The 24,529-nt window shown below is 39.4% G+C and overlaps 1 protein-coding gene across 2 annotated transcripts; it reads right to left on the bottom strand.

Moving 5' to 3' along the window:
* Window positions 1-601: 601 nt before the first annotated feature.
* On the bottom strand, window positions 602-23,106 carry LOC127355545 (general transcription factor 3C polypeptide 1). Of its 2 annotated transcripts, none has more exons than XM_051386564.1 (40): window positions 22,759-23,106; window positions 21,747-21,956; window positions 20,961-21,137; window positions 20,682-20,825; window positions 19,567-19,663; window positions 19,359-19,485; window positions 18,111-18,290; window positions 16,840-16,955; window positions 16,190-16,242; window positions 15,722-16,086; window positions 15,534-15,602; window positions 14,594-14,730; window positions 14,373-14,497; window positions 14,126-14,279; window positions 13,528-13,631; window positions 13,234-13,346; window positions 11,944-12,243; window positions 11,550-11,695; window positions 10,999-11,096; window positions 10,819-10,915; window positions 10,489-10,672; window positions 10,251-10,347; window positions 9,411-9,543; window positions 9,232-9,319; window positions 8,886-8,947; window positions 8,402-8,510; window positions 8,168-8,310; window positions 7,315-7,457; window positions 7,161-7,245; window positions 6,959-7,071; window positions 6,801-6,860; window positions 6,616-6,709; window positions 6,207-6,379; window positions 5,517-6,110; window positions 3,929-4,068; window positions 3,266-3,370; window positions 2,845-3,134; window positions 1,882-2,423; window positions 1,591-1,777; window positions 602-1,093 (listed from the first exon to the last, which is right to left on the bottom strand). In XM_051386564.1, the coding sequence occupies exons 1-40, from the start codon at window positions 22,977-22,979 to the stop codon at window positions 881-883; spliced, it is 6,588 nt and encodes a 2,195-aa protein (XP_051242524.1). In that variant the 5' UTR covers window positions 22,980-23,106; the 3' UTR covers window positions 602-880. The 2 variants fall into 2 exon arrangements, with proteins under 2 accessions (XP_051242524.1, XP_051242525.1); XM_051386565.1 differs by having other exon boundaries at window positions 19,359-19,482.
* Window positions 23,107-24,529: the final 1,423 nt, after the last annotated feature.

The following is a 24,529-nucleotide window of genomic DNA, read 5'->3' as shown; positions in this document are numbered from 1 at the left end:
TTCTCTATCCACTTTGCGGCTGTAATATTGGAATTTCCCCATTGTGGGACAAATAAAGGAATATCTATCTATCTTTATTTCCATTTTCAAGGAGTATCTACGAGAAAGTGACGCAGCTACACACAACCAGAGAGGGAACAGTAAAGGGAGAAATATAAAAACAAAAATGCTTGAAGCAGTTTGGCTTCACCCTGTTGCATTCATGTTACAGTAAGATATTTGGCTCCTTGAGAAAATACAATAAGGAAACATAAATAAATAATTATTGTTCCTTTAATTCTTAACCAAATAGGGTGGCAGAGCTTTAACACATTGTACCCATTTGCCCCAGTGTTGTATGAAGATAAATTTAAAAAGAGCAAATATAAACAGGTGAGAAATTTGAAAGAAACCCAGCACGAGGAAATTCATATCACCTCCTAAATCTTAAAGTTCAACAATCGACCAGAGACGGCTTTCCGGCATTCGATTTCTCAGGAAAGCGGAGCAGTGTGATACAGTGTAAAGTGGAGAAAAGTTTGTTCTTGTTACTGTAGTTTGTAACAAAATATTACTACTCAACATACTCATTTATCTGTGAGACAAAGATAAGTCAAGAATGTAATGTAATGCATTTTTATTAATAATTTTACAAATACAACAACACAAAACTACATTTAATTTTAAGACAAAAAAAAAAAAATCCACAAAGAAAGAAATGTACAAAGAAATCTTGTTCTGTAAAACCAGAAGTAAAGTCTGTCAAAGAACCTGACATGAAACTTTTTAAAATTTTATCACAGCAGTCTGATGGGTGCTCAACTTAAGGGCCTGAACTTCAAAAGCCTTATAATGTACCGAATGAAATACCAGGTCTAGGCAGGTAAGGCCATGATCACTCCTATGGTAGACAATAGTTCCAGTGGCGCTCGTTGGGTAACACCTGACTGAGCCGCAGGCAGCAGCTGATGGTGGGCTCGTAAAACACTTTGTCTGGCTCCTCAATCTTGATTGTTGTCTCACTTCTTGTCTGATTCACGGGGCGGGAGAACAGCGAGCTCTTAGGTGCTTTAACCAGAGTTCTCTTTGTTACGCAGCCCATTTCTATGAGCGCCTGTGGAAGAGACAAGGAGGGTAAAATATCCAGAGATAACGTTTTAAAAGCTTACTTTTAGTGTTTTCAGTGTATTGTGCATTGTTAAAGAAGATGTAAATCACTTAAAAAGGTCCAGTGTGTAACATTTAGGAGGATCTATTGGTAGAAATAGAATATAATATTCATAGGTTTGTTTTCATTAGTGTATAATCACCTGTAAATGAAAGAATTGTTGTGTTTGCGGTTGTTTTTATCTACAGAGAGAGCGAGTTCCATGTTGAAGTGCCATGTTTGTACAGTAACCCAGAATGGACAAACCAAACACTCTGGCTCTAGATGTTTCTCCTACATGCATGGAAGACTGAGGTGTATACACTTAATCCTACTGTTACTGGAGACAAGTTTATTGGCTGATCTGAGACGACCTAACGTACCAGCTCCCTGCAGGCCCTTTTCCTGAATCAGAAGAAGAGTAATCATGTGAGTATTTGAAGAAGAGTGTATTTTCCGTTTACCTCCACCAGGTCCAGCACGGCCATTGCGTGCAACACATCTTTGTAATGTTCCACGAGTGCCTGCTGTGTGAGTCCGGGTCGGTACATGATGTGGTAAAGAATGGCCTCCAGCATGCCCTTACACACCTGCCGGTTCAGACTGCTGTCAACCATGCGCCACGGACGGCTGATGAAACTCACATTTCCACTGTGTGGGATTCGAGGTTGGTGATGGAAAGAGAAAGAATAAGGAGATGACAAACAGTAAAAGGTAAAATGTTCTCAACTCAGTCTCTCACAGTCTGTACTTACCCATCATCAACACCAGCTGGTTCTGTTGGAGGGGAGCAGGCTTCTTCATCTCTTTCATCATCTATACTGTTCTCTCTGGCTCCAAGTTCCTTCTTTTTTTCCTGTTTTTTCTCAGTTTCCACCTTCTCCTGCCCTGGCTGCCCTTCTCCTTCCTCTTCAGGCTGCATCTGCTTTCCTCCCTCCTCGTCCAAGTTCAACAATTTGTGTTCGCTTCCCTCATCTGTTCCCTCTTTCTGTTTGTTCAGCAGTTCTTCCTCATTCACTTTCTCTCCTGACAACTTCTCTACGGTCTCTTGTTTGTCTACAGCTGATTTTTTAACCGGTGGTTCCTCTGTCTCCTGGGGGACTCCTCGCCTGGCTCTCTTGCGCATGACAGGGATGTTGTGCCGATTTTCCAACCAGGGGGGTTTGTCAGGTGTGAAATGTGACTGGGATCGTGACTTGGACTTTACAGTCAGCAGCCACGGTTCGGCGTGCTGTACAAGAACCCAACGGGCGCTTAAACTCCCAACTTGTAACACCTGGCCTTCTGCTTGTAAGTCCTGCATCCAAAAGGGAGAACATCCAATCAGAAACACACAGGAAGAGGAAACCTGGAAACTGATCATTTGCTAAACCTCCCCAAACAGCGATGTTACAATGATAGATTGGTGACTGTAACTACGCAGGTCAGGTCTTATGCGCTTTAGATTTTTCCACTGATTGTAATTTATAATGATCCTAGTTTTGTTATTAATCAACGATGAAGATTTTATTATCTTCAAAAGAAAAGAAAAGAAAAACTCAAGAGAGGATTCCTTAAGACAAAACCCTCTAAAATTGGGGGTCCGTTGTCTAATGTGCATCAGTTGTGGGATCCTTGTCAAGCAAAAGTTTGTCTGCGGCTTTATTTTGTATTTACTGTACATTTTACATGCTGTTTATGTTTAAGTTATATATATCTGTTGCATAATAACACAATACCGTCATATACTGCTGCAGGGTCCTGGTGCGTCCAGACTGTGGCTCCTCCAGGTGGGTATGAGTCTCGAAGAGGTCGTGTATATCCACGCCATTCTCACCCGCTGCATCTAAGCTCCTCCTGAGTTGAACACATGCTTCTATGTCCTGAGGCGTGTATCCTCTGTGCTGAATCAAACGACTGTCACACTCATTCACATTGGATGGAGAAGAGCCGAAGGAACGGATGGAGTAGGTGAGGCTGGCGGGCAGCAGGGACGGACCACATTTAATCAAGTCCAATGGTGGAGAGGCTAAAAATGAAGAGAGAATGTAATATTACTTGCAGGTGAAGCTGTGTGTGTGTATATTTCTTATATACGTTGTGTGTGTATATTTCTATATACGCTGTGTGTGTATATTTCTTACATGCGCTGATACTTACTCTCCATAGTGAACGCATGGTGAGCAGGAGTGTTGCGCAGTTGCAACTTCATAATACACGACTCCAACACAATGTTATCACCGGTGTTGAGGTTACGTAGTTTGACTAGAAACAAAAAACAAAACAACAATTTCACAAATCTTATTAGAGCTGCAGCAACAATTATTATTCTTAACAATTATTTTCATTACAGATTCATCTATCTTTTAATGTATTTAAACAATAAAATAATCATTCACATCAATTCTCACATCTCACAGCTAAACTATCTGTTGATAAATGACTCTCTGCGAAAAGAGCACACTTGTTTATAACTTTTCTGCTTTTGTTTGTATTTAAGTTATTCTGGGGTTGAAAATGATTTTTAGTGCCCAATCTTCATGGGTTTACAGGACATACGTAACAAACGTTTTACATTATCTATCGTATTTTGATATGAATGTAAAGTGTTTAAGTAAGACACTTAAAGTTAACTGACTAACAAAGAAATAAAGTTTCCCTTGTTTAATTATTATTTTTTACTCTTTCCAGTGCAAGGTGATTCAAATTATGTTGCTGAAAACCAAACTTTCCTTTCTGTCATCCACCAGACACAAGAGAGGCAACCTGACACAACATTAATGTATCGAAAGTAAGTTAAAAAAAAAAAAAATCTAACTCTACCTATGCCCGGAGAGCAGTATCCCCGCATCATCAGGTAGTTGGTGTGCGACGCTTGATGTGCTTTCACTTCCAGTCTTTTTTTCCCCTCACACTCATCACCGTCTTCATCATCATCCTCCTCCTCTTCCAGTGCTGCCATACTGAAAAGCCACAGTTCAGATAGTGAATAAATCAGCAGTGAACACTTTAAGAGAAGTTTGGCCTCACCACAATTTTGTATTGTATGTAAACATCAAAACCTGGTTTCAGAAACTATTATTAGTAGTATTATGAGTATTTTAAAAAGCTGACTAACTGAGTGAGCCTGACTTCTGGACTTAAAACCTGGAACCTCTTCAAATCTGGAACATGGAATAAAATAAAAAAAGCTGTTCTGGGTCAAATACCCACTATGCTATTGAAGTGCTCTAAACCAGGATTTTGTTGCGTGTAAACCACTTATTCAGGTTTCTGAACATTTTTTGTTGGTACAGAACATCGAGACTGAGATGGAGAGAAATGGAGACACACCTGCAGGCAGGTGATTATAAACCTGGATACTGTTATGATCATGTATGTATGGTAGGGATGTAACGACACACTCAACTCACAGTTTGATACAAGTCAACATACTGGGTTCACAATATGATGTGTTTTTCATCTCACCATATTGAATCTTCACATAGCTTTTAACTGTCTTGCTTTATATCTTTACATCCATAATGCATGGATGTGAATAACAAGGTTTTTCATGCTCTTATTATTTATGGGATGCATTTACACAAACACCAGGATAAGACTCAAAACATGTAAAGAAATGCAGCAGCTATTTGTATTTCGAAGCTACGCTTTTATGTTATTTTCTTGCACAAAACCTCAGTTCAAAGTGAAGTGCCCAAAAAGGGGCTGCAAATCCTAAAATCTATGCTTTACCGTTACTTAATTTGGCTGAGTTAAGAATTCTAACAGCAGTGTTCTCGTTATGTTGTTCATCCACGACTGTGCTGCAAATTCCCTGACAGCCATTTGAAGTTTCCCTCAGGAAATTGGCCCTCAATCAAAAATGCTGTTGACTCAAACCCTGTTTAATTGCGATATTCTATTTATACTTCATAAGGCTTTTAGGTAAACAATGTATGATAATAACAGCAGTAAATTGGTCACACAAATGGGTGAGGTCAGTTCACTCAAATTACAAGGAAGTAGTTATGAAATCTTAAAAAGGAAATCATCTGTGCTCATTACTCTGGATATTCTCATCTAGACCAGTGGTTCTCAAACTGGTGTGTGGGTACCACCAAGGAGGGTTTCCAGGGGTCCACAGAAAAATGGCAAATATTTTTTTTCACCATTATGTCACTGACTACAAGTTATAGAGTAATGTATAAGAATGACTCTTCTGTTCATTGGTTTCACAAGATTTACTGTTAATCTACAGTATGGACAGTTGTAGAATAACTAAATCTTATCAGACGAAGATCCCTGAGACTACATCTTATCGGCCTGGTGTGTATCAATCCGGGGGGGTCAACATCAAGGTTGAGAACCCCTGCCTTAGACTTTGAATACAATAACATGCAGTGATGCTTGTACAGGGGTTATAACTTACCTCTTGACTACATCATTGTCCACCAGGTTGCTGTCTACCACCACGATCGGTTTAGGTATGGAAATGTACACATTCAGCAGTCCCAGAGTCATCAGGCTGAGAGAGACCACACAGGCTCCACCTGGAGAGTCCATAGAAAACCGCATCATGTCCGACACATCCGGAGGCTCTTCTGAAGCTCGAGGTGCAGCTTTGGGCAGACGATCGTCCGTCTGCTCTCTGCCAGATGGATCTTCACCAGAACCAGCTGTGAAGGAATCTTCTGTGTTTTTCTCTTCACTTTCTGTTCTTTGTTCTTCCTCCACTTTCTTTTGGTTGTTCTCTCCTTTATTTGCTGAGTCATCATTTGCATTCTCTGGTTGTACCTCCGGTTCACACACTGGTTTGCCGTCTGCCTTCCGTTCACTTTGTTTTCTTTTTATTTCTGATGCTGCTCTTCTCTCCGACCCCTCCTCCTCGTTCTCTGACCTGTTCTTGGTTTCATGGTAGAATAGAGTGACAGGTCTGTCGTCTCCCATCCCGTTATTAATTAGACTCCTCATGAACCGGAAGGAATCGGTGCACAGCGAGTGAGGAAAGCGCCACGAAAAACACCTGTCAGGGGAGGTGGAAGAGGGAGAGGCGTGATAAATGAAAGTAATCTGAATTATCTGAAAATTCACAGTATTTTCCCCTCGGGTGGCTGTGTACCTGTAGTAGGACTGGGACAGCTGGTAGGACATGGGCAGGATGGGCAGCGCTCGGTTCTTCTTTGGCCCAAATGGCTGATTGACACGGCGGCGGTTGACCAGACCACTCTTCCTGCATCGTATGAACGCTCGACACAGCAGCTCCTGGTCATACTTACTGTACATGTGGAAGGCCTGAGAGAGAAGACGGATGGATACGCAGATGTTTTTGGGTAAAAACCAGGATAGACCAATTTGCCTTTGTTCCACTTTTATTTATTTCTATTTTATGGTGTTTTCACTTTTCTTAGGAGCATATTTTTGTGTCTGGTGCCTTATTCTTTTTTATTGTGAAGTACTTTGTGATGTTCTGCGCATGAAAGGTGACATAGAAAATGTGAACAGAGGACGAAAATTAAAGATGGCCACACCTGAAAGGATCTGGAGGACTTCATCTGGCTGTTGTTCATGGCCAGAGTGCTCTGGATCAGGTTATGTAACACTATGGCATGAATGTCATCTGTGCTACAATGGACACACACACAAATTACAATTAACTGATACCATAAAACCCCTAATTGAATCAGTTGAGGAAATTCTAAAAATGAATCCTTACCAGGTGAGAACATCTTTGCATGGCATATGTTTTCCACAGGCTATTGCTGAAACCCTAAACCTGTAACACACATAAAGCATTACATTACAAACTACACTCAACTTCTTGTCCCAGCCGTCACTGCTTGTCTAAAGTCCTAAACTTCTTCCTCTTCTTACCGTGAGAAGAGCTCATGTTTTGTGTCAGGCACGTTCGTATCACACGGGCTCAGAGCGGTGCTGAACTTCTGTCTGAGCAGCCTCACATACTCCGAGAACACTTTACCACAATCCTAAAACAACACAGGCATAAATATAACTTCAAACTTTCAAGAACAAAAAACGGGGAACAATAACATCAACAAATAAAAAAAAAACACACCTCTGGATTGTTTGGGTCAGCAGGTTTTTTCTCCTCTAACAATCTCATCAGAGTTTTATCCTGGTACACCTCAGCCAGACAGATCCTGCGACACATTGCTGATAAATAAAACTGAAGGTTTTTGATTATAAATGTTTATATTATTATTACCAACCTGTAGTTCAGAAGCGTCTGAGGATTTTTGAGGATGTATTTTGTGCGACGCCCGACAGCAACAGATGTTTTATCCACCGATATCTCAAACTCTGCGTGGAGCAGGTCTCTTACCACACAGTGAGGTATGAATGGCCTTTTTAACTGCAACACATTAACAATACGCTTTATGCTTTAAACCAAAACAAGTAAAAACAAGTGAGAACAAACTTGACTTGAGACAAAAATATTATTATCATCAGAATCATTATGAAAGACAGGTTTTGTTTTATGTAAACATTTTATAAAGTGTTCTGTGTCAAAACATATATAATAATATAACTGTTTATGTCACAATTTAGTCTTTATTACATAGTATGCAGAATATGAGTAGACAGGAAAGGAGGGATAGGAAGAAAGTGGTTGACATGCAACAAAGGGTTCCTGTCTCGACAGCAACCAAAGACCAAGGATGTGATTACAAGGCCAGCAGTATCTTAAACCCCAACAGGTTTCTGAACGTCCAGTATTTCACAATAAAACCTGAAAAAGATCTGAAAAACGGCCAGAAAATCAACATAATATTGAGTAGCAGGAAACCACTGCATTAGACGGTTAAAATGATAATTACTGAATAATTTAAAATTTAATTTAAAATGATTCAAAAGAAAGAGAAAAAAAAGCAAAGAAAAAAAATTGGGGTTTAATTGTCCATGTCCAAGTTGCAAGAAGGAATTGCTTTGTTTTTAAAGGGTCACAAGCTGAAAACCACAGCTGGGAACCACAGTTTTATACAACAATAGTGCATGTATATTGTGTGTGTGTGTGTGTGTGTGTGTGTGTGTGTGTGTGTGTGTGTGTGTGTGTGTGTGTACCTTGCTGTTGAGCAGGTGTAATGCCACACTGCAGAGCATCATCAGTGAGTCCTCCTGTACAGACCAGTAGACCCTCTGCCTGGTCATCATCTTCAAAGCCTGGTGGTCCGCCTCGTCATGTGCAGGTGTCCGTTTCTTGGGCTCTTTAAGGCAAATAAAAAAACACACAACCAGTCCAGCTGTCTGACTTTAGTCCATCATTGACATGTATTCATTTTTATGCTCACACTATACCTTTCTTCTTCTTTCGTGGCGCCTTCACAACTTCCTTTTTGGTTCTCTTCCTCTTTTGTCTCTTTCCTCCGACCACCAGCTGGTTTCTGGACGCAGGCTCTATATTCACCTGGATACAAACACAAAAGAACAGGTTTGTAGAAACATAACGGTACAACATAGTGGCCTCAACACAACAGTTCTTATTTTCAGGTGATTATATATTGATGAAAACCTGTTATTATATTCCATTTGTGCCTTTAAAAGCACACACTCAGTGCTAGTTTATTAGGCACCAACGATAGTTACACTTAAACTACATCTTCCACAATGAATACATGGTTCAATCAACACATCTCTAAAATAGTTTCACTAAAATCTGATTTATTGCAGGACTGTAGTATTAGACTAAATTGGTTTTAGCAAGGTAAACCTAATAAACTGACAACCAAGAGTATGCAAAGATAGTGAAACAATAACACAATGAAACAGACAGAACTCATACCTCGACATTTTCTGCGATCAGTGGTCGCTTCGCAGTCACATAACGAGGTTTAGTAGATCCTCCTACGTACATATAAAAAGTATTTTATTGAAGAGCAGGAACACCGTCATGGTTTGCCAGTTAACATCAAAGACAAGTTTGTAGGTTAATTTTGAAGGACATCAACATATCAGATAGATAAACCTCAAAACGGTGCTGCACAATGTCAACATCACTCACATATTATACACATATCTTTTCAGCTGTTATAGAGATTGTTAACGCTGAACTAAATCAACTAAAAGCTTTGTCATGATTGGAAAGTGTTTAAGAGGAAACATTCATTATGTTGCAAGCAGCAACTCACCAGCTTTAAGTGCAATCCTGAGAGCATTTTTACTCAGCAGGCTCTTGAGTCTGATTTTGTTCTCCTTCGCCTCTAAACCACTTGGGGTCTAAAAACAAAAACAAGAGACACGTCCACAAAATAAAAGCCACATTTCAAACTGTCTATGCACTACATGCACATACACACTGTACACTTACTGTTTTGACAGAGAGTAGGTGATTGGTCCACAACCAGTTGCGTTTAAGATGAGCGAAGAACTCAGAGTCCAGACCTCCTGCTCCTTTACCGTCTCCCGGTATTAACCCCTCGTCACACACTTCACGACTGCCCCTGTGTGTGAGTACACAGATACACACATACATCAGTGCTACTTTAACACACAGGTTTTTCTGTTAAATTTAAACTCTGATAAAAGTTGGATTGTTAGTGAGGGAAAGCACTAAAAGGCGTTAAGCAAGTACAACACTGGCCGTAGTAGACCCAGCATCAACGTTCCCATTAGGAGTGATATTCACTGATGAGTGAAGGTTCATTGTGATAAAATCCTCTTGCTACAAATGTAAGGGTTCATTAAAAGGCTCATGGCCCAGGACAATACACATTTCTCTTCATGTGTCTCCATGTAGTGTGGATACACCCACTTTATTTCACGCTTTGTAGACGCTGAAAACAATTAGTTTTAGAATACAACTGTTGGTTCATTTCTAATCTGCTCTAAAATGAACCATCCAGACCTCTCAGATGGTCTGTGATCAGGTCTGGTAACTGTCCCCAGAGTCAAAGCTGATCACGGAGAAGCAGCATTCAGTTTTCATGCACAACATATCTGGAACAAAGCTCCAACTCTCTACTGTTGATTCGTGTTACTCTTTTTTTCACCTTTTTTATCTTTCTCCTGTGTATCTTTTCATATTTATATTTCCTTGTGTTTCTTTTATGTTTTCTCTGAAAATATTTCTGTCTTATGTAAAGCACTTTTCCTTGGTGCTATGCATATAAACCTGTCTTGTCCTACAGAAAAATCACACTCCACGTACCTGAGCAGGTATGCCAGTCCTACGAACACGCTGCGTTCATGGACAAAAGAGGGAGCAGCTTCCTCCTCTGTGACATTTCTCTTACTACGGATGACCCCTAGAAAGATGCAAACAAAAATATAATTTTCCATATGATTGCCAGTGCTGTGAGTGATTCGGCTTTTATGAGTGTGTGTGTGTGTGTGTGTGTGTGTGTGTGTGTGTGTGTGTGTGTGTGTGTGTTTGTGTATGCATGTACCCAGCGGTGTATTCAGGCAGACACACATCAGGTCAAACCAGTAGTTTTCTACATCTTCGGCAGTGTTGAATGTATACTGGCGCTTCTCAAACGGTTTGTCAGGTGACTCTGTGACCAGCCAGTAGTGTGGCTCAGAGCTGGTGGTGTCAACAATGGTGGCATTGCGCTTCAGGTACAAAAACACCTGGATCAGTGCAGATATGGAGAAGAAATTAGACATGTTTGAAAAGAGAATTTACTCAATTTTGATCTCCCTCGATCAAGTAAAGGACGATGTGACATAAATTTGGTGTTTTTATAGCAGACTTTAAAGCGATGATTACTGTGTACCTGGTCTTTCTCCTTGAACTTCTCCACAGGACCAAACTGCAGCAGACCCATGTAGACCAACTTCTGCAGGTTCTCATGAAATGAGAAGATGTATCTCCTGATGTAAAGAGCCCAGAAATACTCAATTTAGAATTACAGTTATGATGAGTTACAGAGAGAGCCAGAAAGAAAGAAAGTGACCGTTTATAAAGCAGCTGTCTCTTCATTCTGGCAGGCAGCGTTCTAATAAGCTGGTGTTGCTTCACAGGGTCGTTGAGATATTCCTCCAGTCCCTCCACCTGTGGACACAAGGCAGCAAATGTGTTTGAATGTACTGTATTTGCTCTGTCTTTCCTGTGGGACATGAATATTTCATAAATCTCCACAGGTACATCTTACGAGCCACAAAGGAATCTACGTTCAGTTTCCAGTTTATTAGGTACACCTATATACCCAATATTTTGTCCAGCCCATTTATATCATTGAGGGTTAAATAGATATTAGAATCAACTCAGTAATCAATACAGTTTACCAGCCCCAAAAACTTAAACCTCCAAAAATATTTTTTTATCCTCCAAAAAAATACATTTTATATAGGTTGACATTTAAACATTTAAATTTTCAGTGATAGAAACTCTGAGGCCTGAACTTTAGTTACAGGGAATTTGCTGTAAGGATAAAGAGTACATCTGCTCCTATTTTAAAAAGGACAGATGAGTACTTATAACCACTATAGTATCTTACACTCTCACCTTATAATTGATCTGTATGACCTGAATGAAGACAGAGAGAGGCAGGCAGAGGAGCAGATCGCCAACCATCGCCCAGCCACTGCCGAACTCCTTTTGTACACGGACAGGAGGCATGAATCTCTTCCATGACTCTTCTTCAACATACACTATCAGAGACAGGCAGAAGATAACAGACAAATCAGCATGATTAGTGGAAAAAAAGCCTCTTTCTCGTCTCAATAATTAAAATAACTATGATATGTGTACCAACATTCAGTAGTAAGTCACAATATGCAGTGATTAATAACAGTATGTATGTAAATCCTGCACTGACTAAAAGTCATTAAGAAACAAAATGTCTTTTACGACAGGAGAGTTCCTACCCGGGATTCTCCCTCCCGTGATTCTCCCTCACCTTTCATGTCAGACTGAGAGTGACCATGTGCTGTTTTATCTTTCAGCTCTTCCTCATCATCGCCAGATGATGTGACTTCCAAGTTTGACAAATTGGAATCCGCAGTTTCCTGTTTTTCCTCATTGTCTGTAGGTTTGGCATCAGGATCAGAGCTGTTTGCTGGTGCTGGAGAGGTCGAGTGGGAGCCATTGGCGTTGTGTCTTTCTGGGTGACCGTAGATCAGGTACCAGAGGAAGTTATGAATGGCACGCAAACGATGCATCTTAGGTTGGAAGCCAAAAGTCTTCCCCAACCCCCGAACTATGAAAACAGAGACATGGGGACAAAGATTTAGAGAAGAAATAAATGTAATCTTTGGGATATCAATACAGTGCATATACAGCCAAAAATACAGTTAAATAGAGCAAAGAAGTTGGAGGATATGAAAGCATTTTTTTCAACTCTGAATTCGAATTAAAGTTTCCTTTTAATGATAACCTTGATGTTTCTTGAATATTACACCTAATATCTACCATGCTCCAGATTACAGATTAAAGCTACAATATTTAACATTCCTGCATTAAAATATCTGTACACACTAGAAATACATTATATATATATGTTACTGATTATCCCAAATGTTTCCAACAATGTTCAAACCCAGAGAAATCTGCGGGCGTGCGTCAGCATTGTGGTTGTCTGTCAGAAGCTGTCATAAATGTACTTTTTATCCAGTTTTAGCCACATTTTTATGACCTACTTTTTAGATTTGTTTTAGATTAGATGTAGATGTCCCGGATGAAGGATTTTAGGCATCAGATGTCTGGATCTTAAGTTATCAGAGAAACAAGCTGAGCTGACGTTAGCAGCAGCTCGGCCCACAGCGCATCAGAGAAACACATTCAGTGTTTATACCGGTTTTAATCACCGGGTCCGTTTGTTTGGGAGAGGAGGATAATTTGAACACACAGGAATCCTAACTGCTGAGTGCAAATATTGCAACGGTGAAGAAGTCCCATGATCCCATGCTACTCTATGACATCATCGGACTTTGTCCTGTGTTTTGATGTGTGAGACCCCTGGAGGCAGAACTTGCATATTGTATGTTTAAATAAATGGTTTACTTGGTCAGTTTGGTATTAAGCTGGACATACATGCCCTCCCCACAGTGGTCTGAAGCTTTTTGTACATTACTTGGCTTATTGTTTATCATTTGTATGCTATAGCTAACATTATTATTATTTTGAAGAGAGAGAGACGCAAATTTCTCACTACTTGAGTACAATTCTTTTTTCTGCTGTCAAACCAAACCTGTTGTGGGCTTGAACTCGTCCTCATCTCCCTTTCTGTCATCTTTGCCCTTCAGGGAAGTGCTGCCAGTCAACTCCTTATTTTCTCTGGCTTTCTCTTCAGCGTGCTGCAGACTGAGGGACAGAGGAAGAAGATCAAGATCAACAGATTAAAAGTCAGGTTTGAGTAGGCAGATCATTTAAATTAGACAAAATTATTAAGTCCAAGGAGTCAGACAGAGGGAGAGAAGAGAAAATATGAGAACAAAACTTCAATCCACTCCATATCTCACTGAATTATTTGGCACGTGCTCACCGTAAAGCTGAGTAAGAGCTGGAGATTCTGAAGCGGATCTGTTCAATGAGTCGGTTCACTATGTCATCGTTGGGTTGAATGGACGGATGAACGACCATCTCAACCTGGACGTAGAATAATATCAGAAAGAGGAGGTTAGTAGTGGGGGAATATTAACAATTAACAAATATAATATGTCTTTTCTAGTCTAGGCTCCATTTTTGTTTGCCATGTTAGTAACTTTCAGGGGCAGAAAGCGGCTTAATAAAACCTTTATAAGCAACTGCTTTTTTATCCCTTTTCTTAGTTTTCTTTTTGACACACACAGACACAGACAGACACACAGACAGACACACAGACAGACACACAGACAGACACACAGACAGACACAGACACACACACACGTTGGGTCCCGAGGGGCTTGCAGACCTCCAATTGTTTCAATATCCAAACGTCTTGTAGCTTCAACAGCAAATCATCTTAATGACTTATAATAACCATAAAGGGCCTTTAGTATCTAATGGTCCTCTATTATTTGGGGTCAGTAGTTTTATTTCAACACAGGCAGTGGATGCAATGAGGCTTGGAAGTATAACTAACAATCAAGGCGTGCATTTACCTTCTTGGTGATGCCATCCTGTATGACAGTGGTCTTGTAAATCCTAAGCAAACCTTCTCTAGACAGACCGTGGACGAGACGTAGAATAGTCTTCCTGCAACACTTTGAGCTGAGTCCATCCTGCTTCTCTTCCTCATTGATCATCTTCTGTAGCCTGGAGAAAGACAGCATGTTGACATGTTTTTCCTTCTCTTACAGTGGAGTAAAATGCTTTGAAATCAATGGTAAACATTTAAGACAAACTGACGGGAAAAGACCCTCTATGATTTTGAAGCTGCGGACAGCCTCAACGATCAGGTTCTTCCTCCTCAACAGGCGGTACGTCTCATGAGACCTCTCCAAAGACTTTTTGTATCTATGATGTCCGCGGCCCTGAAGGAGGTGGATGTTACTTTCAGCACTCATCTCAAACAGCTGGAACAACACAGTGAACAAGAGAACCCACTAAAACCCACCCATCAGACTGACCTTTGTCTCAAAAACATCTTTAACAACCACAACATTGTTGCCTGCTGGGTTACCGACAGCATCCACCACCTCACTCTGAGGCAAAGGCCTGGCAGGACTTGAGCTGGATTCTTCCTCCTCCTCATCTTGAGCTTGTTCTGATAGAAGAGACAGTCTGAATTAAATATGATCGAACACAACAACGGAAAACATATAATATACAGTATATGTGTCATGGAAAAGGAGTTTGAGTCTGAAGAAATCACAATATCAAACACTGTCAAGTGGGAGTGATTAATAGTTGAGAGAAAGAAACAGCATCATCTTAATATCCATATGCACCTGTATTTAGTAACGTCTTCAAATAATGCTTATCCCATTTGAAAAAAAGTGGTTTAGGGTTTTAAGAATTTTATTTTACAGTCTCATACTGTGGCAGATTTTGGTGCACTTTCACTTGTCGCTCATATTGACAAACCCACAGATAATTTGAAAAACACCACTCTGCAGATCCTCTCAGCTCTACGGATCGTTTTAGCGTCTTTCAGCTAATTGTTTTGGTTTTACAGCCACCAACTTTACTGTTTTGATTCGGTCTCAGCACTGTAACCAGTGTTAGCCACAGCAGGTAGCTTTGTTTGGCAGAAAAGCTCTAAAAATTCCCTGCACGCTACCTGCTCAGACACCAAACTGCAGACAGACACAGTTAGCGACTGGCTGGCGAATATAGTGGAGCAAGAGAGAGTTATTTTTACTCAGGAGATGCAGATATTGCTCTGATTCAGCTGGATGTGAAAATAAGCATCTGTTTGCTAACAAGTGAGCCATATCGACTTAGGAGGTGCTGATACGTGGGACAATGTTGTGTTTACAGACTCTTTCCAAAGGCCCACAATTTCCTTCAAAGCTTGACTGTTGCTGAAATGTAGCTGCAATGTAGTCGTTTATTTCTGAAAACTACCTGCTTCTGGAATGGATACTGAGTCAGGCGTTGTATCGGTGATGGATTTGGTGCATGCTGGAGTTTCACCTGAGGGATGACATGAAATTAGAAAAGTGGGACAACATTAAGAGCTGAAACTGTCCATTAAACTCAACTTTACAGAGTCCTTTTGTTATGAAATGTGCAAAGGTTTCACAAGTACTCACATTCAGCTGGTGTAGGTTGTACAATCGGGATCTCGGGTTGTGTAGTTTTCCTACTGCTTTTCTTTCCTGCCGTCTTTCTTTTTGCTCCTGATTTCCGTCTTCCTTTACCCGCCTCTTCATCCAAGCCTTCATCTGCTGTATCCACTTCTCTATCACCACACTTCTGCCCGGCTTCCTCTGTATCTTCGTTTCCTCCTCCAGCAGCTTTCTGAATGTTCTTTGCTGCGGGAGTTTTGGGCTTTTCTTTTGCTGTCGACTTTGAGGTTGATGGTGTTTTAGGGGTGGCAGGTGAAGTAGAGTAAAGAAGCTTCTTCCGTTCCTGCTCTTTAGCAAACAGTTGGAGTTGATCACTCACACCCACACACCTGTTGAGAAGTGAGCAGAACAGCATTTGGTACAACAGTATTTGATATGATGTAATGGTAAAAACAACAAAACACATTTTAATTTTGGTTCATAGATACACACTTGTGACTGATAAATTTTGTAGTCCTCTGCCGACCTTCATCCTCCATGAATCCCTGCAGGGTGAAAAACATCACAGACAGTATTACAGCTTCACAGTGTAATACAACATGTGATAAAATACTACAATATTGTGCTTAAAATGCTTTATTTTTATATAAACTACTACTTATTTTATTTTGAGTCATCTGTGTTGTTGTATTGGACCGTAATATAATCAAAGGTGTGTCCTATAATTTACATCTCCGAAGAAGCAAAACACTCAATACAATATAATACAATACAACATGGCAAATTACAAACTACGTTCAGCTCGCCATCAGATCTGGCGTACATCACACCATTTCATAGAGGAAGGGTTTTCTTTGTCGTGGTTGACCTCTGGTGGAGGTCGTGGGTGGGACGCCACAACATATCCTACAATTGAGAGTGTGTGCTGCAGGCATGACTTCATTCACGTTCTTACATCCCATTATGTTACATTTTTCCAAACTCTCTGACAGCACGTAAACTATTCTAAAAAGACTTCAAAATGTTACACTTCATTCAAGTTTCAAGCAGTTTTTGAAAGGAAGTAATACATACAAAAAATCTATAAGGTTATAGAGCAAATGTATATATGGGAAACATTGTATTAACAGCCTAGGTCTTACCTTAATCACACCATAACTCTCCAGCCTTCGGCAGATCATACGAGATTCCAGTTTACCGACGTTCATCCTAAAGCCAATACCACTCTGAGGGATTCCCTTTGTTCCACAGGCTAGTACTGCATTACAACAAAAAAGACACCAGGAGGAATTATTAAAATAGTTTTACACAATTTGGAGGTTAAAAGTTATTTTTAGATAATTACAGTGCAATCAATAACCTTTTGGACAATAGCATTTCTTTGCTGTGTTGTCTCTGTCCTCTTGAACATCGCATCTCTTTAAAAACAATGGATTTGAGGGTAAAGTGCTGACTTTTAGCATTGATTTGCCCTGTCACTGTCTTACTCTAGTATGCACAATGTATAGTACTCCTTGTTAAACACAGAATATCTAACCTTGCTGGCTTCATGTCTCTGTTAAAGTGGCAGCTTCTCGTTCATTAAAACTTTATTCAGACATGACAGGCCAGTTAAAGAGAAAGCTATAATGCTTTGTAAAAAAATAAAATATTAAGGAAGAAATGTGGTCAGTTGTTAACCTAAACTAGTTTTTAAACTTATTGACCATCATTCAAAAGGCTCTCCCCTACTTCTCACTAGTTTCCTTGTTTATTAAAAAATTCTTATACCTATTTTATAGGTCTGCACAATTCGCAATGTGGCCAAGTGCAATATCCAAGTCACAGAAGCAGCATTGATTTTATAAAGTAGTGAATAGTTTTATCAGTAAAAATTTAATTTGTGATGCAGAAACAATCATTCCCACACGATATTGCAATATCTGTCAAAATAATCCCAATGTGATGTTTTTACTATATTGTGCTACTATTTTATAACGTCAAATAATGCACATGCATGAAAGGACTCCAAGTTGGTACTCTCATTTTTCTGCACATAAGGCATGAATAACTTTTACACTGCTTGCTGGAATTTTGATATGTCTCTGTGCCGTCAATGTGAGGGCTTTGGATTCAGACTTGTGCCTGTGTTACTAGAGTGTACTAGAAATGCCACTAGGTCCAGCCTAATAAACCGCCTTCATGACTTAAAAGTGACTTGGGGACTCTTTCAGGCGTTAGCCGGCATGCAAAATTTAAATCACATTTACATAACAAAGTGCCTGAAAGGGGACTGAACACTAAAACAAGATGTGGAGAAAATGTGCCCACGTGCTTTTGGACTGCAGAGCCCTAAACTATCCTGATAAATCCATTTTATTTGGCTGACACACAGTATCACTGAAATCTGAACAAGGAGAGTGATCAAACCTACCGATGTGATATGCCTGTGTGAGGACATCTTTCTCCATGATTCGCCCCTCTGAAGGGAGAGCTCTTCGTCTCGCTCCAGTGTCATCTTCTTCCTCCTCGTCCTCATCATCGTCATCGTCGGTGACGCCCTTCCTCGTATACGGCTTTATCAGTTTCAAACAGCGCACAAGCACTTTATTCCCTTGAAAACAAAGTGAAACGATGCAGTGAATTGGTTTAGTCTGTGGCAAATAAAAATCTGAATATAATCACCACAACGTTATGATAAGCCTGTTATAGTTAGCCTTTTAAACATACTTTGAGAAGGTTTTTGTTTGTTTGGTCAGCGAGATACAGTTCAAAGTTCTGCGGAAAGTTAGTAAGTGGCCCTTGAAATTGTTTTGTTTTGTCAAGCTACTATTTTCATGTCAAAGAATGAACTCCCTCATCTTTTCACATTTTCTACATCAACATCACAACCTTACTTTAAAATCTGTGACTTAATGAACTTTTCTCATCATATCTCATATTAAACTAAACCTATTTAAAAAATGCAGTGTTAAATTAGTTGGAATGGTGAGTCAGTAAAAATACACTATTATGACATTATGCAGAGGAATGTTTGTTTCTGTGCAGAAAAGTAGAGTTTAAACTATTGATTGATTAATGATTGATTAAAAGCCCTCAGCTTCACAAATATGAACATTTGCTGCTTTTCTTTGTTTTAACAGTAAATTATATATATTTGGGTTTTTGGCTGTTGGTTGGCTAAAACAAACCATCTGAAGGTGTCAACTTGGGCAGGACTGGAATACTGAAAATCAATCAATACTGAAAAATAATTGTTAGTTGCAGCTCTACACACAACACAGTGAGATATGGAAGTAATCCATGTATATGTCCCAGACAGTGAATGATACCGTTATTATAGGATAATGCTGGTGAGTTTTATAAATGACCCGTCATGTTTTGGGGATTCTAATCTAAATATTAAGAAGGCAGTTTATAGTTTAAATAAAATGTAGATTTAAAATAATTCAGTCAGTAGCTAAATATAACACATTAAAACATTTAAAGTAATAACAGAACAGAAGCAGAAACTAAATGTGACCACACAATAAATATATTGTCGTAAGTGTTTTGGTTTTGATTTCAACTTTACTATTGATATTGTGATGATGTACTCTGATAATACTGTATTGTTATTTAATTATATCAAATAGGCCGGTGGGATGAGCACACATGTACTGGTGCTTCAGTGCCACGTTACCTTTTTTGTTGGTGCAGGGCCCGGCGCCGGGATCCAAGTCCTCCAGAGGGTACTGGCAAAACTCAACCAACTTGGCAGATCGCATGTAGTGAAAAACACGCTTGACAGTACTGTCATTCAAATTCTGCTGGAAAACACACAGTTGTTACCTCAAACAGAAAGACAAACACACACACAGACCAACGGACACTCGCAGAGAGATACTCACAAGTTGTTCTCTGAGTGCCATCATAGTGGCGATCTGACCAGGTGACTGCTGGAGAAGGTTGGACACGCACTCCATCAGTATGTCATATTTCGTCCTCCTGAAAGAGCAGAAGGAGTTGAGAGGAATGTCTGCAGGACAGGGAGTGGCACTGACAGAGGCAAGAGACTCCTAAATCTTAATACTGCATTTGTAGCAGCACAAACTTTGGCTTGTTCCTTCTAAACATTTTCAGTATTATAAAGCAAGACACAGATTGGTAAAATATGCAAGTGGCTCGTAGATTTGCTTCGTCTGTTGAGTGGCTGGTAAAATATTAACATTCATTAGCCATTTGGCTGGTGAACAAAAAACCTGAGTAGCATGTCTATTGCTGAGGAACAACACATTTAACTCCACCACCACCCTAAGTTTGACGCCAGTGTTCTGTTCAGTTTATGATACTTTGGACATGTTTTAACCCCAAACAAAGCTAAGAGTCTGCAGCTGTTCTAGCTGCTTTGTCAAACACAGTGGTGCTGAACTTAAACTAATACTATGTTCACCCTCTCTCCTTAATGCGTGTTAGCATGGTGACATTTTCAAAGCGCAGCTGAGGTTGACGGGAACGTCATTACTATTTGCAAGAATTTGGTCAGAAACCAAAAGTATTGGACAAATTAAGATTCTGACCAGATGGTGGCACTAAATGAAAAGATAAAACAAACCAAAGATACAGCAGTTCATCCCCAGAGGACTAAATTTCATGGCAATCCATCCAATAGTTCTTGAGACATTCACTCAAAATCACAAATGTCAACCTCGTGGCAGTGGAGAGGAACGGTCAAGGGATCATTACTGGGCTTCATCCTCTGGGAACCACGAATGTCTGCACAAAATTTCATTTGAATCCAGATATTTCAGTTTGGATCGAAGTGGTGGACACACAGATCATCACACTTACAATTACTAACATGGATATAAAGTATTGAGGTTTGATACCTAGCCCGAGACTTCACCTAACACAAATCAGAGAAACTGCAATGGAGGCATAGCATGCTGTTTCTCCCTCTCTTGTCTATATGTACAACATGAAGAGTGTTGAGAATTAGAAAAGAGAACCCGGACCATAAACAGACCTGTTTACGTGGAAGCGTTTGAGCAGCAGAAGGATGGAGTGTTGCTGTTGTCCTGACTTCAGTCGTGTGGCATAAGACTGCATGCTGATGAGTCCATGTTTGACAAGAGACTTCCTCATGTAGTGCAACTTTCGAGCATCGATCCTGTTCAAACACAACACTGGCTGTTACACAGTGAACATCTAAACCGCGGCGCGTAACACAGAGTAAACACAAAGCAGCAACGAGACTGTGCTAAACGAGTGTGTGTGTGTATGTGTGTGTGTGTGTGTCTCCTACTTGAAAGAGCTTCCGTGCAGATCTCTTTGTAGCTCTCCTTGCCATCGAGCTCGGCCCACTCGTTCCAACACGCAGTAAGAGTCGTCATTGAGTTTCAAATCAGGATCGCTCTCAGAACCAATCAAGGTCCTGAATCGCAACGCCTGAGACGCCACGACAACGAGCTGTCGGCCATATCTGAGGAGGTATGGGTTAGAGAGAGATGGGGGAACACGAGAGACATAAGACAATTGTACAACTGCATTTACATTCAATTTTCACCAAAAAGAGCTCCGTTTAGTTTAAACTACTAATACTGAATACATTTTGTGGTCTAAGCCTAGATATTTGGGACAATGCTGCTTACATTAAGAGAGACAAGAGTATACACAGACACATACATGCGTGTGTATATCCAGATGTGAGGAGAATAATCTGTAATAACACGCATTGAATCAGAAAACTATATTTATATTTGTGCTTTAAAGACTTTTTTAAATAAACAGGTCTGCTGACCAAAATGTTATGACAAGATAAAGTCTGTTCAAGCCCATTATTTCTTTTGCTTCAATAAAAAAAACTTTAATTGTGAGTAGGGTCAGCTAAAAGTTAACAATGTGGACAATGTTGCCAAAACTGCAAGTGAAAGAGTTTTCATGGTTCAAGTGACTCAGTGTTTCAGTTAAATAAAGATAATCCCTTTTAAATGCACAATGCTTGAATCACTGCATTATACTCACAATGACTGTTCACGTAGGCAGTGTGTGGTTGGATACATTTATATACCATCAAACAAACTCTACAGACCTTTCCAAAGCCTCCTCCAAGTTGACTAATGGGCTGAGGGACTTGGAGCGGACATGCTTCGTGACGTCTGTCCTCTGTTTGAAGAGAGCACACGATCCCTGAATCCCATCCTTGTTTTCTAGAATAATATGAACTGGGTAGACGTCTTTCCACGTTTCAGAAATCGTCTGTTTTGTGTCAAAGCCTGTTTCTTGGTCGATGTCTTTAAACCTGAAAATACACACACAGGTGCAAACACACAAATCTAAGTCAGGGTGTCTAAACTCTGTGCAACATACGAAATATCCTAGTGAAGAAGAAGACTGTATATACTATGTATATCAAACACTTTTCACAAAACCTTCGGGAAGACTTTCCACCAGATTTTGGAACCTGTCTACGAGGATTTACAAGAATTAGTGAGGTTGTACCACTGATGTTGGAAGACATTGCTGGTTTTAGATTTCCCTACAATGGAAACACAAACTGTGAAAAAACAGCAATGGGTATGAGCTTTGTATAAAGTATATCCTTAAATAAATATAGTACAACTAATATAGTTAATTCTATAGTATAGTCAAAATTCAAATCAATCAAGTCTTGTTTTGTCCCACCGACGATTCAAACCTCGAAATGATCTCTGAACAAGAGCAGCCACATTTTAAGAAGCTGAAACCACGAAATGTTATCAATATCAGATTGTTTTTATACACTATTGGGTAATTAAATTAACTTTACATGTTTTGTATGTTAAAACAGGATTTTATAAAGTAGTAACTACAGCTGTTAAATAATTGTAGTGGAAGAAAAACCACAATATTGGCCTCTAAAACTAAATGAATGGCCATAAAGTTGAACCAACACATCCAAACAGAGCATTATAAACTTCATTAAGGTAGGACTTAATGCAGGTTAGCTGGACCTCATAGACCAAACACATTAACAGGGTCTGTGGTTCATCTTTAAGCAGGGGAAGAAAAAAACAACAACATTTAATAATCACATTAAAACCTGGGCAGGATGAAACCCTCACCTGTCAAACAGCACAACATCCGCTCTCTCCTGCGGGAGCTCATAGAAGTGCAGGTCGGTGTTGCTGATCAGTGACTTCCAGACGAGCTCCTTGGTGCAGTGGTCGAGCTTCAGGGGAAACGGGGGCTGTCTAGTCTCCAGTCGTATCCACAGAGAGGGAATCGTTACTCCGTCCAGTCCCTCCAAAGCCACTTCATCCGCAACTATACTGAACGGATCCATCGCACGCCTCCGCCGATTATTCGCGTACTGAAGTCCGTCCGGGTCAGATAAGTGACTTAATTCAGGTAAAACTTGTCCACAACATGCTTCATCCGGCTAGTTACGTTTTCCAACTAGTGCGTCTCTGTTTACGTGCTTGCGTCATGATTCAACTTTGACCCCACGTTCCGCGTCGTCAGAAAAACAAAATCCACAAGGAGGCGATAAAGTAAAGTTTCTGATTTATATTATATTATATTATATTATATTATGTTATATTATATTATATTATATTATATTATATCGGCGCTGTAAAACCATTTAACTTTCAAAAATTAAATTAAGACTAATTACATCAAATTTTAGAGAAACATTACCGATATAATAACTTTTTTATAGATATTTTGTTTTCACAATACAAATAAAAATGACAAAATTAAGTAATTCTCACTTACTAAAAGCTGCTTGATCAAGAATGTTATTTTTAATTAGCCTTAGTTAAAAATGTTAATTTCTTCATAATTTTTAACAATTATTTGAGTTAAATGAACTGTCCTGTTTCCTGTTTGTTTGTTTTTAATCTTTTTTATGTTAATGAACTGGTACCACTGATTGTTTGTAGTTTCTTATGAATAAATACATTTAACAAACTGTCTCTGATTTTTCTTCACTGATTAATTTAGAGAGATTATTTTACTATTTTGACCAGGCAGAGAGGCAACATTTCAGTCACACACATCCCAGCACATTTTGATTTAAAAATATTGGCTTTGCAGGAAAATGTTCTACTACCAGCTACTCTTCTCCTGTGTCTAAACTTTACACTTTGAGCTATAATAGCTTAACCATCTTACACTTAGTTGAATTTTTTTCTGATTTAATTTTACTTACATTTCTTGTAAATACTAAAAACATACACACATCTTTACTCAAAACTATACAGTACTGCACTTCGACCTGATTATTCAGGAAAAGAAGAAATAGTAGTGTGACCAAAAAACACATAAATAAGAACTCAAGATTCACTTACTATCTTTGAACTGTATCATACCGTCTTCATCAGTGGATGGAGTTTGCACCGTTGTCATGGAGATTAATGTATTGACGTGATGGAGATGTGTTGTGCAGACAAGATGAAGGAACTCTAATCAATTACTTACTAAAGTTTAAGAGTAAAAGTATTTTCACGGTCCTCTTCAAATACATTTATAGGTAAAACATTTCTCTATTGTCTAATGACATTCAGATTTATATTCATAAGCATGCATCCCGAGCAGTGGTGGAATTTATTTAGATGCTTTCCATCAGTAAAAGTGGCAGTATAAAGATAAGTGAAACCTTATCTACTTAAGTAACTCTAACATAGTTAAGTATTATGCAATAATAATATTAATACTAACAGCATTATATGGTGAAAGTATCAAAAGTTACTACTACTACTAATTACTCAGTCATAACCACTAACCAGTAACCGTTTAACATTAACACACAGCATTTTATTTTACACATAAATATATCTAGTTTGTCATTGATTAACTATATTATACACATTACTGACTGGTTTAATATAC

Source organism: Dicentrarchus labrax, unplaced genomic scaffold (assembly GCF_905237075.1).
Source record: "Dicentrarchus labrax unplaced genomic scaffold, dlabrax2021, whole genome shotgun sequence".
In the NCBI taxonomy this organism is placed as follows: Eukaryota; Metazoa; Chordata; class Actinopteri; family Moronidae; genus Dicentrarchus; species Dicentrarchus labrax.
Note: the sequence above shows the minus strand (reverse complement) of the source record. Positions and strands in the feature narration are given on the sequence as shown.

What these genes read in the sequence shown, in the direction of transcription:
- LOC127355545 (XM_051386564.1), bottom strand. Translation starts at nt 22,979, where the DNA reads ATGGATCCGTTCAGTATAGTTGCGGATGAAGTGGCTTTGGAGGGACTG. An exon ending in AGAGTTATGGTGTGATTAAG is followed by an intron (nt 16,243 to 16,839) that starts GTAAGACCTAGG and finishes TTCACCCTGCAG; the next exon opens with GGATTCATGGAGGATGAAGG. An exon ending in AGTTCAAGGAGAAAGACCAG is followed by an intron (nt 10,673 to 10,818) that starts GTACACAGTAAT and finishes GCACTGATCCAG; the next exon opens with GTGTTTTTGTACCTGAAGCG.